General features: G+C 37.8%; 1 protein-coding gene across 5 annotated transcripts in view; it reads left to right on the top strand.

The window, feature by feature from the left end:
- The window catches only part of LOC133516131 (insulin-like growth factor 2 mRNA-binding protein 1), a 103,805-nt gene extending 81,986 nt beyond the window's left edge, over positions 1-21,819 (top strand). For 4 of the 5 annotated variants that reach the window (XM_061848904.1, XM_061848926.1, XM_061848920.1 and 1 more), the window contains 7 exons: positions 8,517-8,687; positions 10,784-11,170; positions 11,249-11,492; positions 11,800-11,961; positions 12,420-12,623; positions 15,049-15,306; positions 17,279-21,819. In XM_061848904.1, coding sequence (XP_061704888.1) covers positions 8,517-8,687; positions 10,784-11,170; positions 11,249-11,492; positions 11,800-11,961; positions 12,420-12,623; positions 15,049-15,306; positions 17,279-17,371 — 1,519 coding nt within the window. In that variant the 3' untranslated portion in view covers positions 17,372-21,819. The remainder of the gene's footprint in view (positions 1-8,516; positions 8,688-10,783; positions 11,171-11,248; positions 11,493-11,799; positions 11,962-12,419; positions 12,624-15,048; positions 15,307-17,278) is intronic. The other variant, XM_061848912.1, reaches the window with a different exon arrangement.
- The last annotated feature ends 328 nt before the right edge of the window (positions 21,820-22,147 follow it).

Here is a 22,147-nt window from a genome sequence, read left to right on the forward strand (position 1 = left end):
TCACAATCTCTCTGCTTAGCCTTAAGGTTGACTGGTAGAGAATGCCTCGTGGCATTAAGTCCGCCTTTTGTACTATAAGATTGTTTTTCTTTTTTGCAATAAAGATTAAATAAATAAATACGACATTTTAAGTCTTCAAATATCTACAGGAATACACTTAATGCCAAGTAATACAAAAGCATCTTGTAAAAGAGTTTGCTGCCGTATATACCGAACATATAAATACATTTATTTCTCAACAAGACATTACCTGATGCCATATACTGCAAAGACAAGGATAGCGTGGCTGAAGTCCAAAACAAATTCTACCATGTCATGGCCGCCCAGCAGTTCGGATTTTTTCTCCAATAAAAAAGTGGTGGAAAATGAAGAAGTTGAGAAAGCGCTCTTCTATATCAAATACTGACCTTAAGGATTATCAGTCCTGTATCTGGAATGGAATAACCCCAGAAAGAGAAAGTGTAGAGATTTGGTAGGTTCTATGCCGTTCAGGATTAAAGTCGTTTTTGATGCAAAAGGTGACGCCACCAACTTCTATTCTATTAATCTATTCTGCGTCGGCTAAACGGAAGACGAAAGTTTTTGCGACTGTTTATATTTGGCAAAATGATGAATTTTTTATCACTGGAAAGATGCCAATTTCTTACATTTGGTAAATAATAGTTCATTAAGGGCGGTAAAATTATTAAACTGTCTTCAACCTTAAAAATCAAGTGGATTTAAATGTTTCGTAGAACATGAAACTTAAAAGTAATATTTATCATCACACTTGCTCGTCATACTAAGATAGAAATTACGCCCACGGGCCTTCGGCTTCGGGCTGCATTACTCTAGTTCGTAAATTCTTGTCCCGCCCGTGATACAGTCACATCTGAAAATACGAAAACGATACGAAAAAAGTGCCAAAAGTATTTATACACTACCTTAATATATTATCAAGAAAGTCGTGTATACATATTTTTGGCCCCTTTTTGTAGCGATATTTTCAGACGTGACCGTACACACAATGTTTTTCACCACACTTGTGAGTAAAAACTAATTTTTAAGCGAAATTATTCTTAAATGCGGTGACATCAAACATTCGTCCGCCATATTGTCATTTTTGACAGGTTATGCATCCAACGCACAGATCCATCCAGCAATCACCCAACTGAAAATTATGTAAATATATTTTACAGTACATATGGTGCTACTTTACCGCACTAGTGCGAAAATTAGCATATTACGTTATTGTATCGAACATAATTGTACTGTCAAACTTTGTACGTCGATTTAAAACACTCCCTTCGGTCGTGTTTTAAGTTATCGCCACTCGTTTCGAATTTCCTATTTTTCCGCACTTGTATCGTAATGTACATACATATGGTGCTACTTTCCCGCACCCGTGCGGGAATAGCACTTTCCGTGCATATGTCGAAACTTTAAAAGCCATATGTACTGTAAAACGTAGTACGATACACGTGCGAATAGGTAATTCGCAACTTGTCACATTTAAAACACTCCCTTCGGTCGTGTTTTAATTTATCACCACTCGTTGCGAATTTCCTATTTTCTACACTGGTATCGTAAATAACTATTAAACGGCTATTACATTACATTAATCAAATTTATTATTTCAAAACATAAACAAAAATATTAAATTATAACGTCACTATTTTAAAAGTGAAACTCAAGTAAGTATATAACTTGGTTCGTATGAATTAGTGACATGCTTAAAAATTATGCCCATGGGCATAATGACATTTAGAAAAATATATTACCGCCCCTCTAGGCATAATATAGCTCGTTCCATCTCAGTATGCAAGTGTGATGAAAAATATTCTTTTAAGTTACATGTTCTACTAAACATCCCGATTTTTGAGGTTGAAGTAAAAAAAATTCCTACATTCATTTGCATTGGGGCTCGTAAAAGTAATTCAGTATAATAACGGTATATACCTTACAGTTTGTGGGTAAGGGTTGGTTAAAGTCCTAATAAAGGGAGTCACACCGTTATCGTGTATTCAAATGACAACTACGGATAGCAAAACGTTTTTGTTAAGTCTTGAACTCTGTAAAATGGATTGAATAAGATGCGTAAATTTCTGACAATTTTGTGTTTCGATTTTGACAGGTAAACGAGTTGGCGCTGTAGAGCTCCATACATTTTTGTGGTACCTCTGATTGTCAAAAGATGATGTTTGATAATTCAGTGACCGTAAAACATATGGTTCAGTACAGTGCAATCTGTTTTGAATGTCACAATAAGGAGTACGTTGTTTTTTTGTTAAACAAATTCTCTATGTAAAAACGAATCGACTGAAAGATCTTCACTTCTTGCATCCGGATCCGCAGGCCACTCGGGTGTGAGAGCGGGACATCGTTATATACTTGTATATAGCTATCTCGCTCATGCATCGAAGCGGCCAGCGGATGATAACCGCGTTACGCCTACGATAATAATAACATACCCAATAAGAAAGGGCTATATTATCTTGATATCTATATTATTTAACGTATAGTAAACACCCCTATAATCGTACTGGCACCAGTAATGGGATGGTATAGACAAATCCTGTAAAACAAGTATTTACCATCAGTTTCTAAACACTGGAAACATTTTACCATAAATAAAAGCCAAAGAGCTGCTTAAGTTTAATTTTTTATTGTTATTTGTTAGTATTAAAATTAATGACACCATACATCCCATGTCTGGTGCAAAAAACCATAATTTGGTAATAAAATTGAAACTAATTGCAGTAGCTTTCATTAAAGACATAGAAAACATAAAGAACGTATAAGACATTCAACTTTTAACGCATAAAGCGGTAGAAATTTTACTGGTGTCGGTGAAATATCAAAAATACTTAATTTTTTTCTTAAATGTCCCATGATTGGTGCCGTTAGCGTACTAGACCCGAGTCCCAGGGAAGAAAATAGGATAGTTTTTATTCCTAAAACTTAAATTATTATTAACCTCCACTTCTTAAATACATCTTTATAGCACACATTAATTTTAAACAAATATCGGTTAACTTAGGCAACCATGGACTGGACCAACTTTTTAACCTAACCTAAGATAAGGCAACCTATCACCGGTCTATTATTATATATAAAATAAGCTTCCATTCGATTATACGATACGATTATATAACGAAAAATAGTAAAAAATATGTTTTTGCTGTACGTACGGAATTTTAAGAAGGCAGACCTATTTGCAGTGTGTCAATGTGAACATTATCTATAATTTATTTCTTATCACAAATATATAACAGATGAAGGGTAGATTTCCTTATAAGTCTTATAACGTATCTGCTACTATTCGACCCTAAAGAATGTCCCTTCTAAAATAGGACCGTCATTATTAACTTTAATTATAATTGTAATTTATATACCTCGCTCCGACGTGACTTAAAACTGTATTTTATTTAAATAGTGATGAAAAATTTGAATAAACAAATTTTGTCTTAGATTCCCTCCGTGTATTTGTAGGAGTCAAGTTGGAGTCCTTGCGGCTCCATTATACGCTATTTGACATCTTGCTCGAAACTGAAATAGTAAATTGTCCCTATTCACCGGCCGCTAAAAATGACATTATACTATTTATACTAATTAATGGTTTGACGAGTTCTACTACCTACTTTATTACTACCTAATTGGTGTAAATGGGGTGTCCTTAGTTCCTTGGAGCTTGGGGCGGATGTTAGTGTGGGATGCTACCTGCGTAGACACACTGGCGCTGTCCCACTACCACCACCAACGGACTAATGTAAAAGCGTGTACAGCGGCGGAAAGCGCCAAAATTTTGAAACTTAATATAAGAGCCTCGGTACAGAATACATTTGGCGTTGAAACTCTAGGTCCATGGGGTCCCAGCGCACACAAGTGTTTTAGAGAAATCGTGAAACGACTAGTTGACGTAACTGGTGACCGAAGAGGAAGAGCTGGCGGCTTCTTCACACAACGTATCAGTAATACAACGAGGAAATGCTGCCAGCATCCTTGGTACAATGCCTCAAGGGCCTATTTTGGATATAAGTAATCCTGTTTATATCCAGTGTATATTGTTATTGTAAATAAAGAGTTATTGGTGTAAATTTAGTCACTTCAATAATTTACGGTGTGAATATATAGGTCATATAGTAAACACCAGTGTTGGGCATAATGCAATTAATTTGTAATTGCATTACGCATTAAATTACATTTAATGCAATTACTTGTAATGCATTACGCTCGTAATTGAATTTAATTAACTTGATCTGGTAATTTTGATTGAAATTACATTAATTTTTAATTGCATTACGCAATTACGTTGTGTAAACTAAGTAATTAATTTATGTTCTCATAATAAGTGAATTGTAAAATTCTTAATGGGAATAAATGATCTTTAAACCTAAACCTAACCTAAACTATTTATTACTTACACAAACAGGATCAAAGGAGGGTGGGCAAATTGGCCTAATGATCAATAAGAACTAGCTGGACGGCTTATTTTAAATTCTAAAACTTTTACCATGGCAGGTAGTCCCAAATCTTTGTGTGAAAAAAGTTATTGATGCATAAAAGTAGTTGAAACGTTACTATGTACGTTTTTTCTATAATATGGTCATTTATCGCTTTACAAATTATGAAGGTTTTGTTACTGCCGATTATTTTGTCATGTTTTTGATTTTTATACTTACTTTCATTTTTTTTTTGTGTCATTCTGGTTCAGATATTTAAATGGATTTTGCACTTTTCAGACATTGCTAACATTCTGGTTTTCTTATCGGTTTCTGTAAACTGTCGCTGGTTACTTTCTTGAGTTCTTGGCCTTTGGCTTTATTATCGGACTTCGTAATCTAATGCTATATTGACTACATGCATGAATGACAAAATACCTGGGCACTTAACACAGCTCATAATAGTCATAATTGACGAACCTTATATTTATCGTTATTGCTACAAGAAAGCCGAAATAAACCTTATTTGAAAGAAATAATGTTACTTTGACATGACTTTGACAGCATACGCCATAACGCCCTAAAGTCATTCTTGGCGTCCAGAGTACAACACGCGACACCTTATGGTGTTCTTGGCGTTCAATTGGTATATCGATATTTGGTTGTTTTCTTATGTGTATTTTTGTAAAACGCTTAAAAACCGTTGTACATAACTAAAACGTTATATAAACTTTTTTGACACAACTATACCAGATTTTCCGCCATACAAAAAGTTGTAGAATATAAAAATACCTTTACGATGGTATATGGCTTGTCATTATTGTTTTCTAGGCCAGAGTCCATTCAAATCTGCCCATCCTTCTTTACCCACGTGGAATGGTTAAGGAAAATATTCAGTCTAGTTTAAATATTTATTGGAAAAACATTTACCAAAATACAATTTAAATTACTAATAAGCATATAAAGGAAGTACTTAGGTACGAGTATAAGTATTTTTTAGTCTTAAATTTTCTTAGTAATATGATTTTAACAAGTTGTAAGTGTAAATCTTCGAATGGTAATATGATCATATCCGGGAGGTACAGTCAACTGCAAAAGTGTACATATGTGTCAGTCCTAAACAAAAGGGGCCTTGTGGCGGTTGTAGGCGGTAGTTATCTACGGGATATAAATCTAGAAACATATACCTAACAATTAATACAAGAATCAACCCACCTAAAAATACCGCCATAAGGTCCCTTTTGTTTTGGACTGACACAAATAGCGTCCAAAGTTGAATGTAAGAACTAAAATACGTACTAAAATACTTATTACTAAAAAAAAAATACACAAAAGTATACAAGTATGTAAAAAAAAATTCCTTAAAATTGAGTTGCAAAATTTGGCCTTAACATATTAAATTAAAACACAAACCCACAAACAAGTATAGCATGCTATATAAAAACAATGGAAATGTTTTACTAAGTGAGTGTAATTTGTAATGCATTACGAATTAAAATTACAAAATGTAATTTCTAATTTCATTGCGAATTACTTTTTGTAATGCAGTGAAATTTAATGCAATTAGAAATTACATTTCCGTAATTTCAATTCATAATTCAAATTACATTTTGTAATTGTAATTCATAATGCAATTACTTTTTGCCCAACACTGGTAAACACCCCTATGATGGAACAGGCACCAGTAATGGGATGGTATAGACAAATCCTATAAAACAAGTATTTACCATCAGTTTTTAAACGATAACATTTAACCATAAACAAGAGCCAAAGAGCTACTTACGTTTAATTTAGCATTGATATTTTTTTAGTTTTAAAATGAATGATCCCATACTCCCATTTTTTCCAAGCAACCAAGCAATGTTTATTATGGGGCCAACCCCGAAATCGTGGAAAAAATAGACTCTGTAGAGATGGGTTGGTCTCATAGTAAAATTTTCCCAGTATGATTTATATATTCGCATAGTAAATAAATTATTACAGGTGACTAAACAAATTTACGCTCTGTATATGTATTTATATTTATACCCAAAAAAACCTATTATCAATTCACCAATAAACCAACAGTAACACTGTAATATGTATTTATTTAAATTAAGTCGATCAAGTTGTTATTTTTAGGGTTCCGTATCAAAAATGTAAAAATCCTTCATTTTTACACCCTTGGTGAGACTGTCCGTCCGTGTGTCACATCGAGAATAAGAAAAAAATCAAATGATCAACTATTTTACTCTGTCGTATATGTATAAACGTGAATCGTTTTTATTCATTCGACCATTATTAACTATTCTTAGTATTCGAACTACCCAGCACCGTACGAAAGTAATGCGGATGGGGAAGGGAGCCCGTGCGTGCAGCGGCGGGCGCAAACCGCGGCTCTAGGACGCAGAACAATGAGAGTTGTGAATGGCGCTCGGCGCGGTAGTGGGGATGCGCGGGGTGCTTGCCCGGCGCCTGGCGCGGCTTGCGTAGCGAATGACGTGCTCGTTGAGGGCATGTATGCGGTGATGTCATCTCCGCTCCGCCATTTTGTGTCGAGTTGCTTGCATATAGATGCTTTCCGGTTCATTTTATTATATTGACAGAAATACCCCAAATTAGTAGTTTTGGTGTAATTAATGCAATAATAGGTTAACTAAATACAAATTCAAAAAGATAAATAAGCCCCGGCATGCCTATTGCGTGACGCCGCGATTCCGCTAAGTAATCACTATTTAATAGAATAGGAATTGATCAGGCTTTTGCCGATTCGTTACATACTTAATCTACGTAAAAGGGGCAAACTTTCAGAACGTTTCGTGGGGAAATAGCGCTCCATGGTTATTGGTTATAGCCATGATCACGGGTAGCGCGTAGTCACTGGCTAGAGGCTAATTCAATTAAGAGGCTGTCAACACCCAATGTCCTTGAAATTGATGTTACTTAAACAGTTTTTTAAGAAAAACTATTTGTTTTAGTCAAGTTAGAAAAATATATGTTCATATTAATTATATTTCAAGGACCGTGGTCGTACTCGATACACGATTGACGAAATCGGCTCGATAGAAAATAATTGCAAAGATAAAATCACAATTTTAAGAAAACATTATTGAAAATACTAACATCTTAGGGACATTTCGACATTGATTCACGAGTACTATTAAATAAGTCTCCCCAATTTTAATTTATAAAAATATATATGAAAATGTGTCACAGAACTGACAGACATTCTTTTTTAAATCTATAGTCCGAGTAGAAATAACCCAATAGTTGTAAGTTTTTCGGTAAAAGCTAATGGTGGTACATTTGATTCTGAAAGTAACCACCTAAATTCATAATAATTAGACCGAGAAACATACTCCCGGTAAAGACGAGTGAGATTAGGAAATAAAATACAATGTAAACTATATTGCGGCACTCAAGGGACTGGCCACTTTTTGTTTGAGTTTCCGTTAAATAGAGAGAAGTTAATTAGAGTAAACCCACTAGAGTAAAAATTGACGATGTTATAGGAAACGTTATATCAAGTGACGTTATATGTTTTTCTAATTTTAAGAGTAGAATCACATGTATCAGCATCGGGTCGCATTTTTCATATCAATTTTTTTTTTCATATCATATCTGAAAGCATTCGTGCGCGTCTTTATACCAACGAGCGATTTCTAATATATAAAATGCGGCACGATGCTGATAATGTTATTATATGATATTCAACATTTTGTGGCAAGCTCGGCGCGGTACAGGCGGAGTATTTCCATCTATTGTAACAGTAAAATTAACGAGTGCCTGACTTGTCCAGCCACAGATTTATTTTTTTGTTTAATTCAATACCGTTTTCAGATTACGTTTAAAATTATTCTATCACGGTACATATGTCGAAATCGGTAACTTTATTGTTATGAAAGTAGGTTTTCCCTATAAGTACAGGTAAATAGGACGACAGAGAATAAAGTCTCAATTTCTTATTATTTTACAACATTGTCAAATTGTCACTACTTATCACATACACTCCACACAATAATGTAAAGAGCTGAGGTCAAATTGCTTAAAAAATAGTTTTTTGATGATTATTTTGCAATAAATGGTCTACATTGGTGGTTATGTCGCTTCTCGCAGCCGATCATCCAAGGTCCTCATCAGTGGGCTACCGCTGCACATTCGTTTCGACAACATCGACGCCCTGCTCTCGCAGTACGGCAACGTGCAACATTGCGACAAAGCCAACTCGCGCGATGCCAACACCCAAGCGGTGTTTATCACCTTCGAGACCTCGGAGCAAGCGCAACAGTGAGTATGACCGCTTCATGCAACTAATTGGGATGCACATTATTTCTGGTTTGAAACCCATTGCAATGCTTGGCTTTTTATTACTTTCTCTTCCTCTATCCGATCCGATTGAACGTTGCATGATTCTGTCGGCTGCTATTCTCATTCTGCTCTTTGTGGTCTTTAGATTGACTTGTTGGTAATATGTCGTTATATGGGAAATATGTTACTATAAGTAATCATTCAGTAATTAGCTATCATTATAATGTGTATCTTCACAATAAATAATCGAAGAATTAGTTCATCGGGTTCAATAAAACGTTATTCTTATTACTTTCCACGAAGATAAGTTGAAGTTGTGATCAAAATGATAGTTGTTGATCGAAGTTCAGGTTTGAGGTACTAAAAACTTGACTTCAGTTCGATTGCTCACTAATATTCACGGCTTGAGCGGGGCGGCAGTAAACTTTTATAATATGGTCCATTGTAAAACTTACAATCTGTTACGATATATTGACTTTCAAGCTTCATGTATTTTAATTCTGTCAATTACTGTATATTTATGAAGTCGGTTCGGTGTAATTAGGCGTTTTATACTAAGAAACATAGAGACTATCCGGCAGGCCCACTGACGCGGCCTCTGTTTTGCAGTGCAGCTTAATAACCATTTAACCTCTTGCAGTTCTACTTTGGGAATGTATAGCGACAAATGGCTACCTCAGCCTACTAACTCGTGCTAACTTTGCATTCGGGTTGTTATTGCTCCGTAAATACGATGGTTTTGGTGCGATTCCCGATAAATGTAATTTTAGAAACGCGTTATCATGAATATTATGAAGGTAGTACAGTTGCATGCACATTCAAAATATCAAATGGAATCTAGTATTGTACAGCATCGGCACGGCAAACATAAATATTTAAAGATCAGAGCGAAGTCTCTACGAGAAACTGATTCCTAATCGACAGTGTTTCTAGTGATGATCGACTCCATCATTTATATTTATCTTTACTTTGCAAGCTATACTTAGCGTGAAGTTTCTAGTGTGTGCGTGCGTTTTCGTGCAGATGTGCGTGTTTCTTGTTTATCTGTATGTGCCATACGGAAAAAGCTAGTGTCTTCACGTAGAAACTAAAGTTAGGTTAACGATAACCCAAAACCATCGGGTTTTGGTGCGATTCCCGATAAATGTAATTTTAGAAACGCGTTATCATGAATATTATGAAGGTAGTACAGTTGCATGCACATTCAAAATATCAAATGGAATCTAGTATTGTACAGCATCGGCACGGCAAACATAAATATTTAAAGATCAGAGCGAAGTCTCTACGAGAAACTGATTCCTAATCGACAGTGTTTCTAGTGATGATCGACTCCATCATTTATATTTATCTTTACTTTGCAAGCTATACTTAGCGTGAAGTTTCTAGTGTGTGCGTGCGTTTTCGTGCAGATGTGCGTGTTTCTTGTTTATCTGTATGTGCCATACGGAAAAAGCTAGTGTCTTCACGTAGAAACTAAAGTTAGGTTAACGATAACTAATTAATATTAAATTGCTTATTGTTGCCTGACACTATATGCGGCACAGTCGCGCGTTAAAATTACGTTACGTGTACTAAAAGCAGCCTAGCTACTCGTATTATTTTTAGCACCCGTGTAGGGCGGTGGGTCAAACACGGATTATTCCCACTTACCACCAAGTTGTTACCAGTGGTAACTACTGGGATTTTTTCCCCACCTTTTACCAGTGGTAACCAAACTGGGTTGCTGGCAACTACTGGGTTTTTTCCCAGTAGTTACCACTGGTAAAAGGTAGGTATCACTAAAGTTTTGTTAGAGTTCAATACAAATAAAAACAGTATATAAATAACCCGTCATTCACGAATCATGCTCTAGGGAATAAGTGAGATATCGTGCAAAGTTATGTCAATTTGCAGATCGAATACCCATCTTATTCTATAATTAATTGATTGTGTATATTAACAAATATTTGTACACATCCATTCAAAGGAAATGTTTAAGGCAGTTTTTGTTTACTAGACTGCCACGTAAATGGCAAATGTATTACACAAAATATTCCATGCAGCAAGTTTTGATCGCATTAATTTAATTGTTTCAGGGCCATCAACGGTTTGAACGGTTACGAATTGGAAGGGAGTCGTATGAAAGTGGAGGCGGCAGAGCAAAATGCGCGAGGCGGACGACGCGGGCGTCCAGGCGGCGGCCGCGGTGGCGGCGGCGCTAGCGGCGGCGGCTCACGGCCCACCGACTTCCCGCTGCGGCTGCTGGTGCAGAGCGACATGGTGGGCGCCATCATCGGCCGCCAGGGCAGCACTATCCGACTCATCACGCAGCAGAGCCGCGCTCGCGTTGACGTGCACCGCAAGGACAATGTCGGCTCCCTTGAGAAGGCCATCACCATCTATGGCAACCCTGAAAACTGCACTAATGCATGCAAGAGAATACTTGAGGTCATGCAGCAGGAGGCCAACAACACAAATAAAGGGTAACCTGATAATACATTTGCGCCTTTTAAAAGATGCGTGTAATGTTCATCGAAAATAAATCGTATTAATTTTTTCAGGGAAATTTCGCTGAAAATCCTAGCGCATAATAATTTAATTGGGCGCATCATAGGAAAAGGCGGCACTACAATTAAAAGAATCATGCAGGAAACCGACACAAAGATCACAGTGTCCTCTATCAATGACATCAACAGTTTCAACCTCGAGCGTATCATAACTGTGAAGGGAACCATTGAAAATATGGCAAAGGCGGAGTCACAAATTTCAGCAAAGTTGCGCCAGAGCTATGAAAATGATTTGCAGGTAATACATAATGCCATTAATGCCTAATAAAGGAGTCTTCCTTACTTTTTACGAAAGCGGAACCGTATTAGTCGTCCAATCAGTAATGGCCGTCAATAACCACCAAAGTGCAATCATCCCTCACGAATTTGCGTGCACATTATTTTCCTTATAATAATATGTCCTCCATAACATCCTAACTTGCAATCGCGATGCCTCGGCAAATGTGGAGACTGCCTAAAAATAAGTTTATTTTATTACTGCTACAGGTAGATTATTATTTTGGTTTATTAGGTGCTACAGGTAGATTATTATTTTGGTTTATTAGGTGCTGGCGCCTCAAAGCATAATGTTCCCGGGTCTGCACCCCATGGCGATGATGTCGACCGGTCGTGGCGGCTTCTGTGGCGCCACGCCGCCGTTCCCGCCGCCCATTTACGCTCCCATGGCTGGCCAGGGCGGCGCGCAGCAGGGGGCTGGTGACTCGCAGGTATCATCTCGACAACAATTGTCATTACATCATTAGTACCTACGAGTACTTACCTTATCCCAAATAGTGTAGAATGCGGCGTATTTGCCAGCTTTGGACGAACCCTAACTAGTCCTCTACTTTTGAACTCGTGTTTTTGTGGTTTCGCTCCTTAAATATTTTTTATATGAACCACCACCATTCTAGGAATTCTTGCAGAGGATTTTGCACCAATAATGTATGACGAAACGAAGTCGAATTTATCTTGTTTTTGAAAATCGAATAATATACGACAAATGCATTACAGTTGCAATTGAAGAAGTTTAACACAACCCTTATTGTTCATGTATAAGTGTTGTCCGGACATTTTTGATGACTGTTGTTTGTGACTTGTGTGCTTCAATTCTCACTGCTTTATCCTATAAGAATTTTGTCAGGCCTTTCTTCCTTATCTTATTCTTAATATGTTGGCGGAACAGGAGACCACGTACCTGTACATCCCTAACAACGCGGTGGGTGCCATAATCGGCACGAAGGGCTCTCACATTCGCAACATCATCCGGTTCAGCAACGCGTCCGTGAAGATCGCGCCCCTGGAGCAGGAAAAGCAGGCCGAGGGCCAGAACAACGCGCAGCCCGAGCGCAAGGTCACCATCGTCGGCAGCCCAGAGGCTCAATGGAAGGTGAGCCTTGTTTTCACTGTTACCGGGTGCAGACACCTCAGCAGAGAAACCTGACCTCTGAATATTCGTTAGTACCCAGGAGTGTTCAGCAAAGAGTTAAAGTAAGTAAATAGGAATAGAGAGCCCTCTTGAAGCATTTTAAGGAAACTCATTTTGAAGCGCTATCTCTAATTCGTATACAAAACTAGCTATGTTTGTGTGCGTGCACTTTCGTACTACATAATATTAGGTCTACTTGGGCTTGTAAACCAAGTTAATTTTTTATTTGATTTCTTGTTACTTTGATAGTTTTTTTTGTTTCCAAGATATCAAACAAAATATTAACTTTATGTAGAAAAGTTTCAAAATTATGGAATAAAAAAAAACAAGCAATCAAGCAAGTATAATTATATTTATTGCTTTCAATTTGGTATACAAGATAGTAATAGAATAGACTAGGTGTTGTAAGTACTTGCAGCTTCTGATTCTGTTTGGAATTTTCTTTTTACTTTTGTTTATCTTTGTGTAAAAAGCTGCATTAGCTTCGTCCTAGCTTAGCTCCAGATATTCCTTAAAATAAACACATGAGTAATGATGTCGTGGTTCGGGTCCTTCTTGTACTAATGAATTTCAGGAATAGGACGTATGTCTTGTCAACGCATGTACCTCCATAGATGCATTCTATCTCGTCTTACTTAGCGGAATCATATTGCTCAAATCTTGGCAGAGTGCCATCGGTCGGATATGTTAGTCATAAATAAAATTAAAATAATCATTGTTACATGAGCGCTCAGGAGCAGGAGCAGGCTCATTTTTCTTCTTACCTTCGAAAGTATCTAAACCACCCGGCATTGCCTTGAACACTGTTAAAATTTTAAACCTCTAGTTTTAAACATTGGAACTAGTGGGTTTTTAATTTCCCTATTTAATTTGACTCGTGTTGTAGAATGCTCGCTCCGATTTTACTCTGCTCTGCATTTAAAAATTAATTGAGAAATAATAAGTTAATATCAATCATATCGGATTACACTTTTTTTGACAGTAAACGAGAGTTAGTAGGTAACAGCATTCTGAATTAAGATAGGTCTTGACATACGAGGTATATGCAACCTTCTTAATGCTGTATCAATTTTATAGTGACATCTGGTGATGTAGTTTGCATAATAGGAAGTCAACTTTACGCAAAAGTAGGTTATCGGATCCCATTAATAGAAATCGCCGCCATATTTACTATTCTAACTACAGTTTCTAAGTGTCGCCCCCCTGGTGTTCAGGCACCTCTGTTGCTGACTGCGACTGTGGATACATTCTCATTGTTGCATATCATTTGGAATCCTGTATCTTGTGTGACTGGTTGCATTTATTATTAAACCAAAAATTCAATTCAGAAATCATTCTACACCGTGTTTTTTTAGTTCCTATAATTTCAAGGGTGCGTTCCTGAGCTTAAATTAAGTAACTTTCAAAGACAGCGGTATTCTAACTCGATTTTGGAGATAATCAATAATTTATTTTAATCTTCTAAGGTCCCTACGACCGTGTACACTATAGGTCACAGCTCATTAGAGCCACCCCGCACCCGACCCTCACCGCCTCGCCTCGAGCGGTTAGTATTCTTCGTATGGATTTCTATGGGCATGCGCTCACTACATCAACTTATCCGGTGGTGGTACGAAGTTGATGTAGTGAGCGCATGCCCATAGAAATCCATACGAAGAATACTAACCGCTCGAGGCGAGGCGGTGAGGGTCGGGTGCGGGGTGGCTCTAATGAGCTGTGACCTTATTACATATTGAATATTAATTAGTGTTTAGTAGGAGTTTATACATTTGCTACTAAACGTACGTACTATCTCGGACGATCGTAGTTCAAAATGACATTGATATGTTACAGTTTTCAATTGTTTGGTTGGGTTAAATGTAATACCCGCGCTACAACAACGCTTTATGCAACATTAAAATACTTTTACAAAAATAAATAAAAAATACAAATTTTTCAAAATAAATAATCGGACAGACAGACGGACATGACGAATCTATAATCAAAAAACGGATTTTTTGCCATTTGGCTACGGAACCCTAATATGCTATTTAGTTTCTTTAAACGTACTCACCCATACTTTGAAGTTAACTGTATTAAAAAGAACACTGTGTATATTAAGGAATATAAAGCCCGACCAGAAATATATGATCATTGACAAGAGGGCGCTGTTATTCTCATGTATAGAGTGGCAGTTCAGTTTAGTATGACAAATTTAATTTCGATTAAATTCCGCAATATGGCGCGTGATTATATATTACTCAGGCTCAAGTCAGGCTTTAAGTGGTACTTAATACTTAAGATTATTATTATACCTTATCTTATATCTCGAGGTTAGTCTAACTTGTCTCTGATATGCTATGAAGTCTCGAAGTAGATATATAAAGTGGAGCTTATCGCTTTGCAGGCTCAATACCTTATCTTCGAGAAAATGCGGGAGGAAGGGTTCATGTCGGGTTCTGACGACGTGCGGTTGACCGTGGAGATCGTGGTGGCGTCGTCACAGGTCGGGCGCATCATTGGCAAGGGCGGGCAGAACGTGCGCGAGCTGCAGCGCGTCACCGGCTCGCTCATCAAGCTGCCCGAGCAGCCGCAGCAGCAGGGGCAGCCGCCGCAGGACCACGACACTACCGTGCACATCGTCGGCCCCTTCTACAGCGTCCAGGTACGATCCTATTTTACTATTTGATTATGATTGTCTTTCCGCTCTACTCAGTTTAACTCTTTCCATGTACTTACCAAAACTGCAGTTTTTGTTTATTATTCGAATTAGGCATTTTGTTTTTTTATTCAGAAATTCTAATATAATCTATATCTACTGATGATCCACATTTTTAGGTTATCGTGACAGTTTTGTAATATTGCACTGCGAAATTGTTTGTTTCTAAATTAGCATTGTGTGTCATTGTCAGTCATGGTAAGTTACACATGTAGCCACAAAGTCCACATGTTATACCTATATGCTACGTATATTATAAATATTATTAGGAGATATCGGTGTTGGAGATTGTTTGTGAATCGTGTCTAAGATAAGTATAGAGTTATATTAAAGCGCAATGCGAACTCCTTTGTTAACATGGCACAGTGTGGCGTTACTAAGGTTTTGACGTTTTGTAGCAACCGCCTGAAGCTGGGTGAGCCACGTAAAGGAGTATGCTCAATACTTCAGAATGAGCTAATGAAACCGCTCTACATTATGGCCATGGCCTTTAGTGATAAATGGCTTTTGGCAACTGGATAGGTGAGTGTTACTTTCGTATTGGTTTGAATCATAGAACACTTGCGAATGTTATAAATGTATATATAGTTGGTAGGTCTTGATGTTAGTATTAACGTGGTAGTGGACTTTTGTGACTACATGTGAGTGTTTTTTCCACAGCGTACGGTGTAGTGTATGCCTACCAGTTTCCGTCCTAGGGCTAACCTAACCTTACTAGAATCCTTTTTTCTGAACAGATAAACAAATAGAAAACTAAAGGCAACAACAATTTAATCGATGATAATTTAATGATATATATTAAAGTACCTAAGAACCTTCTAGTAGGTACATCATATGTCTAAAGTAGGTCAAAAGTCCCTTCTTCAGATAAAGAAGATTAAAAGATATACATATAATGAACGAATTTATATTCGTACGGTGAAACTAACTAGTGCCTACACCGGGATTATTTGTCAAGCGGACCCCAGGCTCATATGAGCCGTGGCAAAAATGCCGGGACAACGCGAGGAAGAAAATATACATACGGTGAAATATCAATAATAAACCGATTTTTATCGAGCTAAACACAATAATGTTTTAATTAAAATTGCTCTTACTATCGCGCTGCGGTGGGCAGGAGTGCGTGCGTGCGGTAAGGATAACTGCAGCTCGGACTAAAATCCAGGGAGGAAACAGTCGAGAACGTTTGTATGGAAAAATCGCAACTAGGAATTCCTCTTAATGCACACACACACACGGCGGGAGCGGGCATGAGCGTCACTAAGCGGACCCGCGACGGGTCGTCGGCGCTGTGAGCGGGTCCTACGTAGTTTGTATTATGGTCCGCTTTAGGGCGTCGGACCAAACGTGCGCGAGCCTGAGCGGGGTGTGCGCGGGTCGGGCACGTGCGCGCGTTTCCATTATGTTGTATTTTATTACAACTAAAATGGACCTTAATACAGACTACGTAGGACCCACCGTCGAGCATTCACACTGCGCCGTGGGCCTGCTTGGTCAAGCTCACGTTCACGCGCACACCCGCGCCTGCCGTGTGTGTGCATTAAGCTTAAAAGTGACAAGTGTTATGTTGTTTTTGTCGTCGTGAACTAATTTATTTTTGTCTAAACATAGTTGACGAACTTAACGATATTGTGAAACTATGGACTCTGTCTATAAGCGGAAAGAATTTAAAATACTAGGTCATTAGAACGCAAATAATGCAATTATGCAGCACATGCGAATGACATTGATTTATACGCGGTGAATACGTTTAATATACTTAGCTCAGGCTTGTTTAAAAGAAATTGTAATTATAGAGTATGATTTCATAGAAGACCATAGACTATTACTAAGATATAATGATCGCTCCGATAGTTTTCGTGATTCGCTACATTTCCTTAGTATAATTATTACTGATCTTGTGTTGTGTTGTTCACAGTCGGCTCAGCGTCGCATCCGAGCGATGGTGGCGCAGGCGAGTGCACCGGGCCGCCATCGCCGCGCCGCGCAGCCGCCGCCCGCGCAGCAGTAAGCCGTCGCCACCCACCCGCGCGCCCACATACCATCTCACCCTCACCGCCTCACCGCCTCGACCCTCGCTCCACCTCCAGCCGCGGCCGGCCTTCGCTATCTGGCAAGTACCGACGGTCGCCCCCCAGTGTATGACTTGGTGACCTTGACGGTATTAGTCGTGGTTAGACATATTCATAAGAAACTATGATAAAGTTGCTGACTTGATAGGTTCTACAAGAGTTGTCCGACTGTTGCGCAGGCAGGCTGTTGGCAGCATATTGTGTCCAAATGTTGTTGTTGATATTATTGTAGTGAATTGTAATTAATAACTATTGATAAATCCATATTTTTACCCCGGGATTATATATGTTGATGATGATTAATATTTGAATATATACTATTCATATACACTATTTTCTTAACGATATAGTGCCACTTAAGTATATGAATCTAATGCCGCGCATATAGTTTATTGTTATAATAGTTTTCATACCATGTTATTCTGCTACATTAGTTACATTACATTATAAAAGAGTTGTCATATACCGCAATAGTTAATGATTATGTTCTCTATACATATACACATGTTGTTAACAATAGCTATATTATCACTCCATTATTATACAAACGAGAAGTAAATATTTTGTTTTGTTATAAAATAATAGATTAATCTGTTATAATCACTACACTGTTAATATTATTTAAAGGGTGTGTGGGATACAAACCGACTAGGAACGGATATAAACATGATATGGCTTTACCGAGGAGGCTCAATGAATGAACAGACAGATGCTTTTGCGAGTATATTGTAATGATTTAAAACGATACAGAATTTGCATTTCTGCATGCATGCTTATAAGAATGTTGTACAATGATTATACAAAATGAACGTGTGCGTTGGGTGCGAAGTAAATAATCCAAAGAGAGGCCGCCGGTCGTGTAACGGGCCGGCAGCGAGACAGCCTTGACTAGACTAGACGCGCAGGGCGGGACGCCGCGCGCGGCGCCTTCCCTGACCTGCCACGGTGATGATAAATCCACCTATGATGGATATAAATATTTTTGATATAATAGTAATTGTTGGAAAGTAAGAAATAAACGTACGAGTTTTAATTTGTAAGTGATTTGTTGATCGTTTTCTTTGTAATTTTGTCTTTGTTAGCTTTATGATGTTTTCTTGTATGAAACTATGGTAAAAGATTTTGAGAATTTAGAAGACACCGTAGCGTTTAATGGTGCCAGTGGAAGCGTATTGTTTGAATCTATCGTGATATGTTTTATTATTGAAATGTACGATTTGTGTTACTATTGTGCCAAGTGAGATATTTTAACTATGAGATATTAAGATTAAGTGAATAATATCAAAATTAATGAAAAGCTAAGATATTTATATTTATAATTGTGATAATAATATATGGAAGTTTTGGCAAAAAGAATGTTAACATTCTTATATTCATTTACGTTGCTTTCTTTTATCAACTAGATGTAATATCCCAAATGCATTAAAATAATTTTCATTTCATTTTGCCCAAAAAAACTTAAGCGCTGTTGCTAAAAGGTTTCTCCTATAGTAAAAAGCCCGTGGCGGCGATGAACTAGATTTTATATCTTCCTATTGGACGTAATTTATTTTGATACTAAAAATTTGTAATGCTTCCACATATTATTGAAAAAAATCTCACATTTGGCATGGGTCCTTATAGCGTTCCAGTATTATTTAGGATTGACGATATAATCCGCGAACGAGGTACGTGTACATTATGGTCCGAGTAATATTCGATAGTCTAGTCGTGCCGCCTGCAGTCCGCCCGAGGCGGCTGGCGAGGTGTTCCCGTACATAGATGGGCCGACTGTAAGATATGCTGAAACGTTAAAAGGTCGTAACATTAGACTTACACATCAGACATGTAATAATAAAACACACCCTTGTACCACTAATATTGTCTGCAGGGAGCTGCGCCCGCCTTGCGGCTGAGTGCAGGCACGCGCACCTCGAGGCGGGTGTGGCTCCCTCGAGTGCTTGGTATGTAATGTATTCGCTTCCGTTTGAAATACTTATGTACGGTCGTCGACTTGACTAAATTAGTTACTCATGGGTAACTTGCACAGTGATACAGAAACCTCGAGCTCCGTTCAAACCGGAGAGTATTCGCAACTGTCATGTAAACCTTGGACTACATAGCATATAGAGCTATAGCTACTTAATAATGTTATCAATTCATTTGATATAGAGTTTACAGTCTAGGAAATAACGAAAGACTGACAAATCAATACAAAATAGTGCTTCTTGGCACACCAGAAACATCAGGACTTAGCCCAGTTGACAATAGGAAGAAACTGACTGACCGAGCTGGCAGTTCTTGCAAAGTACGAAACTAATGGATTCCGTGAAGGGCAGTGCAGTAGCGAGCATCTGTAAATACGTTGATTGTGTTAAAAAGAATAAGTATTTAGTTTGTGGCTTTATTGGACAAGCTATTTGCGCGCTGGTGTACATTATAATCATCAATTGATATGTTACTTGACGAGTTATCATCGCCTATCTTGAGACTACGAGTCGCGTTGATGGGATAGAGACAGTCGGTGCTAGACAAGCTGGGTAGCGCGTCGTTAATAAGAACCGAATGTCGCTAACTCATCGACTGACTGCATATTTTCCGTGCGTGTATTACATTACGGCACGCTTAACAATTTACGAAGTTCCTTATCGGGTATTTATTCTGAGGAAAATGACAGCAGAAATCATACATTCCATACATGACATCAGAGTTGTTAAAGGTGCTGACACATTTTTTAGAATTAATATCTAGGTGTAATCTTTGCTAGTCTCATTAATTTTCCATCGAACTATATTTTGAGGGAAAACTATTGAAACGAGTCTAGAAGATGCCCACCTGCTATAGGGCCAAAGATAGATCACTGACTTTGCTTTATTCGTAGTAGTTTGGTCCTTTTCGTGTTTTTGAGTGATGTCGTGCAAACTTCTGTTCGACAAAAGTTTTGATGCGTTCATTCTGCCGAAATGTAAAATAATTAATGTTTATTGGTGACTCAATTTACCTTATAAGGATTTGTAATCTAAATTGACTACAAAATTCAAAATGCAAATTTATTAGTCATGGTGTTAGCAGTTTATTCTATATTTCAATGTAACACATCCCATTGTAGGGAAATAGTATGCATTCTTAATGTTGCTGTTAATTATAATGTGCTGAATCGGTTAAACGTTCATCTTGGTGTAACATTTCACATCATCATCATAATAATAAATACACAAGTATTGTTCATATTATTATAATTATACTGGACAAAAGATATCGGCCGCTCCTGTGTAGTGCGGCGCGTGGCGCGTCAGGCAGTGCAGATGAACGCTGCCGCCGCAGGACACATCGGGCGGCAACGACCCATCGGAGTAAATGTACGGTTACTTTCACGACAGGAAAAGTGTACATATACAGGCATGTTGTTTATTCCTTCCAAATATAAAAAGAGGGTACATTATGATTTGTAATGTGTTAGGCTGCAGAAATAGTTTTAGTTGATTAATTGTATCGTTGTGAAGTAGTGTTAAGTTGAGTTTGACGCGGACGGCGCGCGGCGCGCGGCCTGAGACTGAACTACACCCCTGCCGCAAGCGTCGGCGCATCCATAACTTTACATGTCATTCTCGCTATTGATATACTGCGTCATTCTTGTTTGATGGTTCTACTGTTATTTACATATTTCTTTGTCATGTGTGTGTAACCACTGTTTTGTGCATTTGGTGTGTGATCGACAGAATTACCAATTTCATTTATGTGCATGATTGTATTTTATAAATAAAGTCTGTGAATGGAATGATACAATTTTATTATGAACGTTACTTAGCGGAGAAAGTCGAGCACACATTGCATTTTTGGTACCTAATTTAGTTTACGTATTATTACTGTATTTGTTGTAACTTGAACTTGGCGGGGATGTGGAGCACTCAATCTATTGTTCGTATGTTACACTCCCTTCAGTCTTAATATATATTGATGTTCCATCGAGTCTATAGCTAATAGTGTTTGTATGTATGTGAATGTACGTACATAGCTGGAAGGAGTGCCGGCCGGCCCGCCGCGGGCACGGCGACGGCGCTCCGTTTAGGTAGAGGAGCTGTTATTGTTGCTTCTGGCATAAACGTATTAAGGTCCAATATACATACATTTTATCAGATGTAAACGTTCAAACTTCAGGGTCTGAACACACATTTCACCAAAATTTTCTTTGATTATTGTTATTTTTAGAACCATTTTAATTGGTATAAGTTCTGAAACTAATAACTACCTCAATATTACTAAATGAATATGATAATTATCTTTGTGCATGTTTTTGGGAACTGACTTTGAAACGAAAATTCAATATAGATAAGATTGCTATTTTAAACATAGTAACAGAAAATTGTCAAAATTAGGTTTCTTATCGTAATAAAAGTAATGAAATTTTTTTACAGTTTTATTATTTTTGCCTTACTCTTTTTTGACTCTTCCAAGTTAAGGCGAGATGGGCCAGAGTCCGTTTATTATCTCACTTGGTTATCAGACGATATCACGCACGCACGACTGTCACGCAACCTAACGTCCGCATGTCTAGGGAAGAACGTTATTGCACTACATCTTATAAAACTACTCCAAAACTGAAAACTACTGAACAGAATTCATGCGGCTTTGATCTATCAATAGAGTGGTTCTTGAGGACGGTTTAAGTATATAACTTGTTAAGAGCAATTCCTAGCTGAGCAACTTTTCAAATCTCGAATTTTTAAAGCTATGTT

The sequence above is a fragment of the Cydia pomonella genome, chromosome 1, assembly GCF_033807575.1.
Source record: "Cydia pomonella isolate Wapato2018A chromosome 1, ilCydPomo1, whole genome shotgun sequence".
Classification (NCBI taxonomy): Eukaryota; Metazoa; Arthropoda; class Insecta; order Lepidoptera; family Tortricidae; genus Cydia; species Cydia pomonella.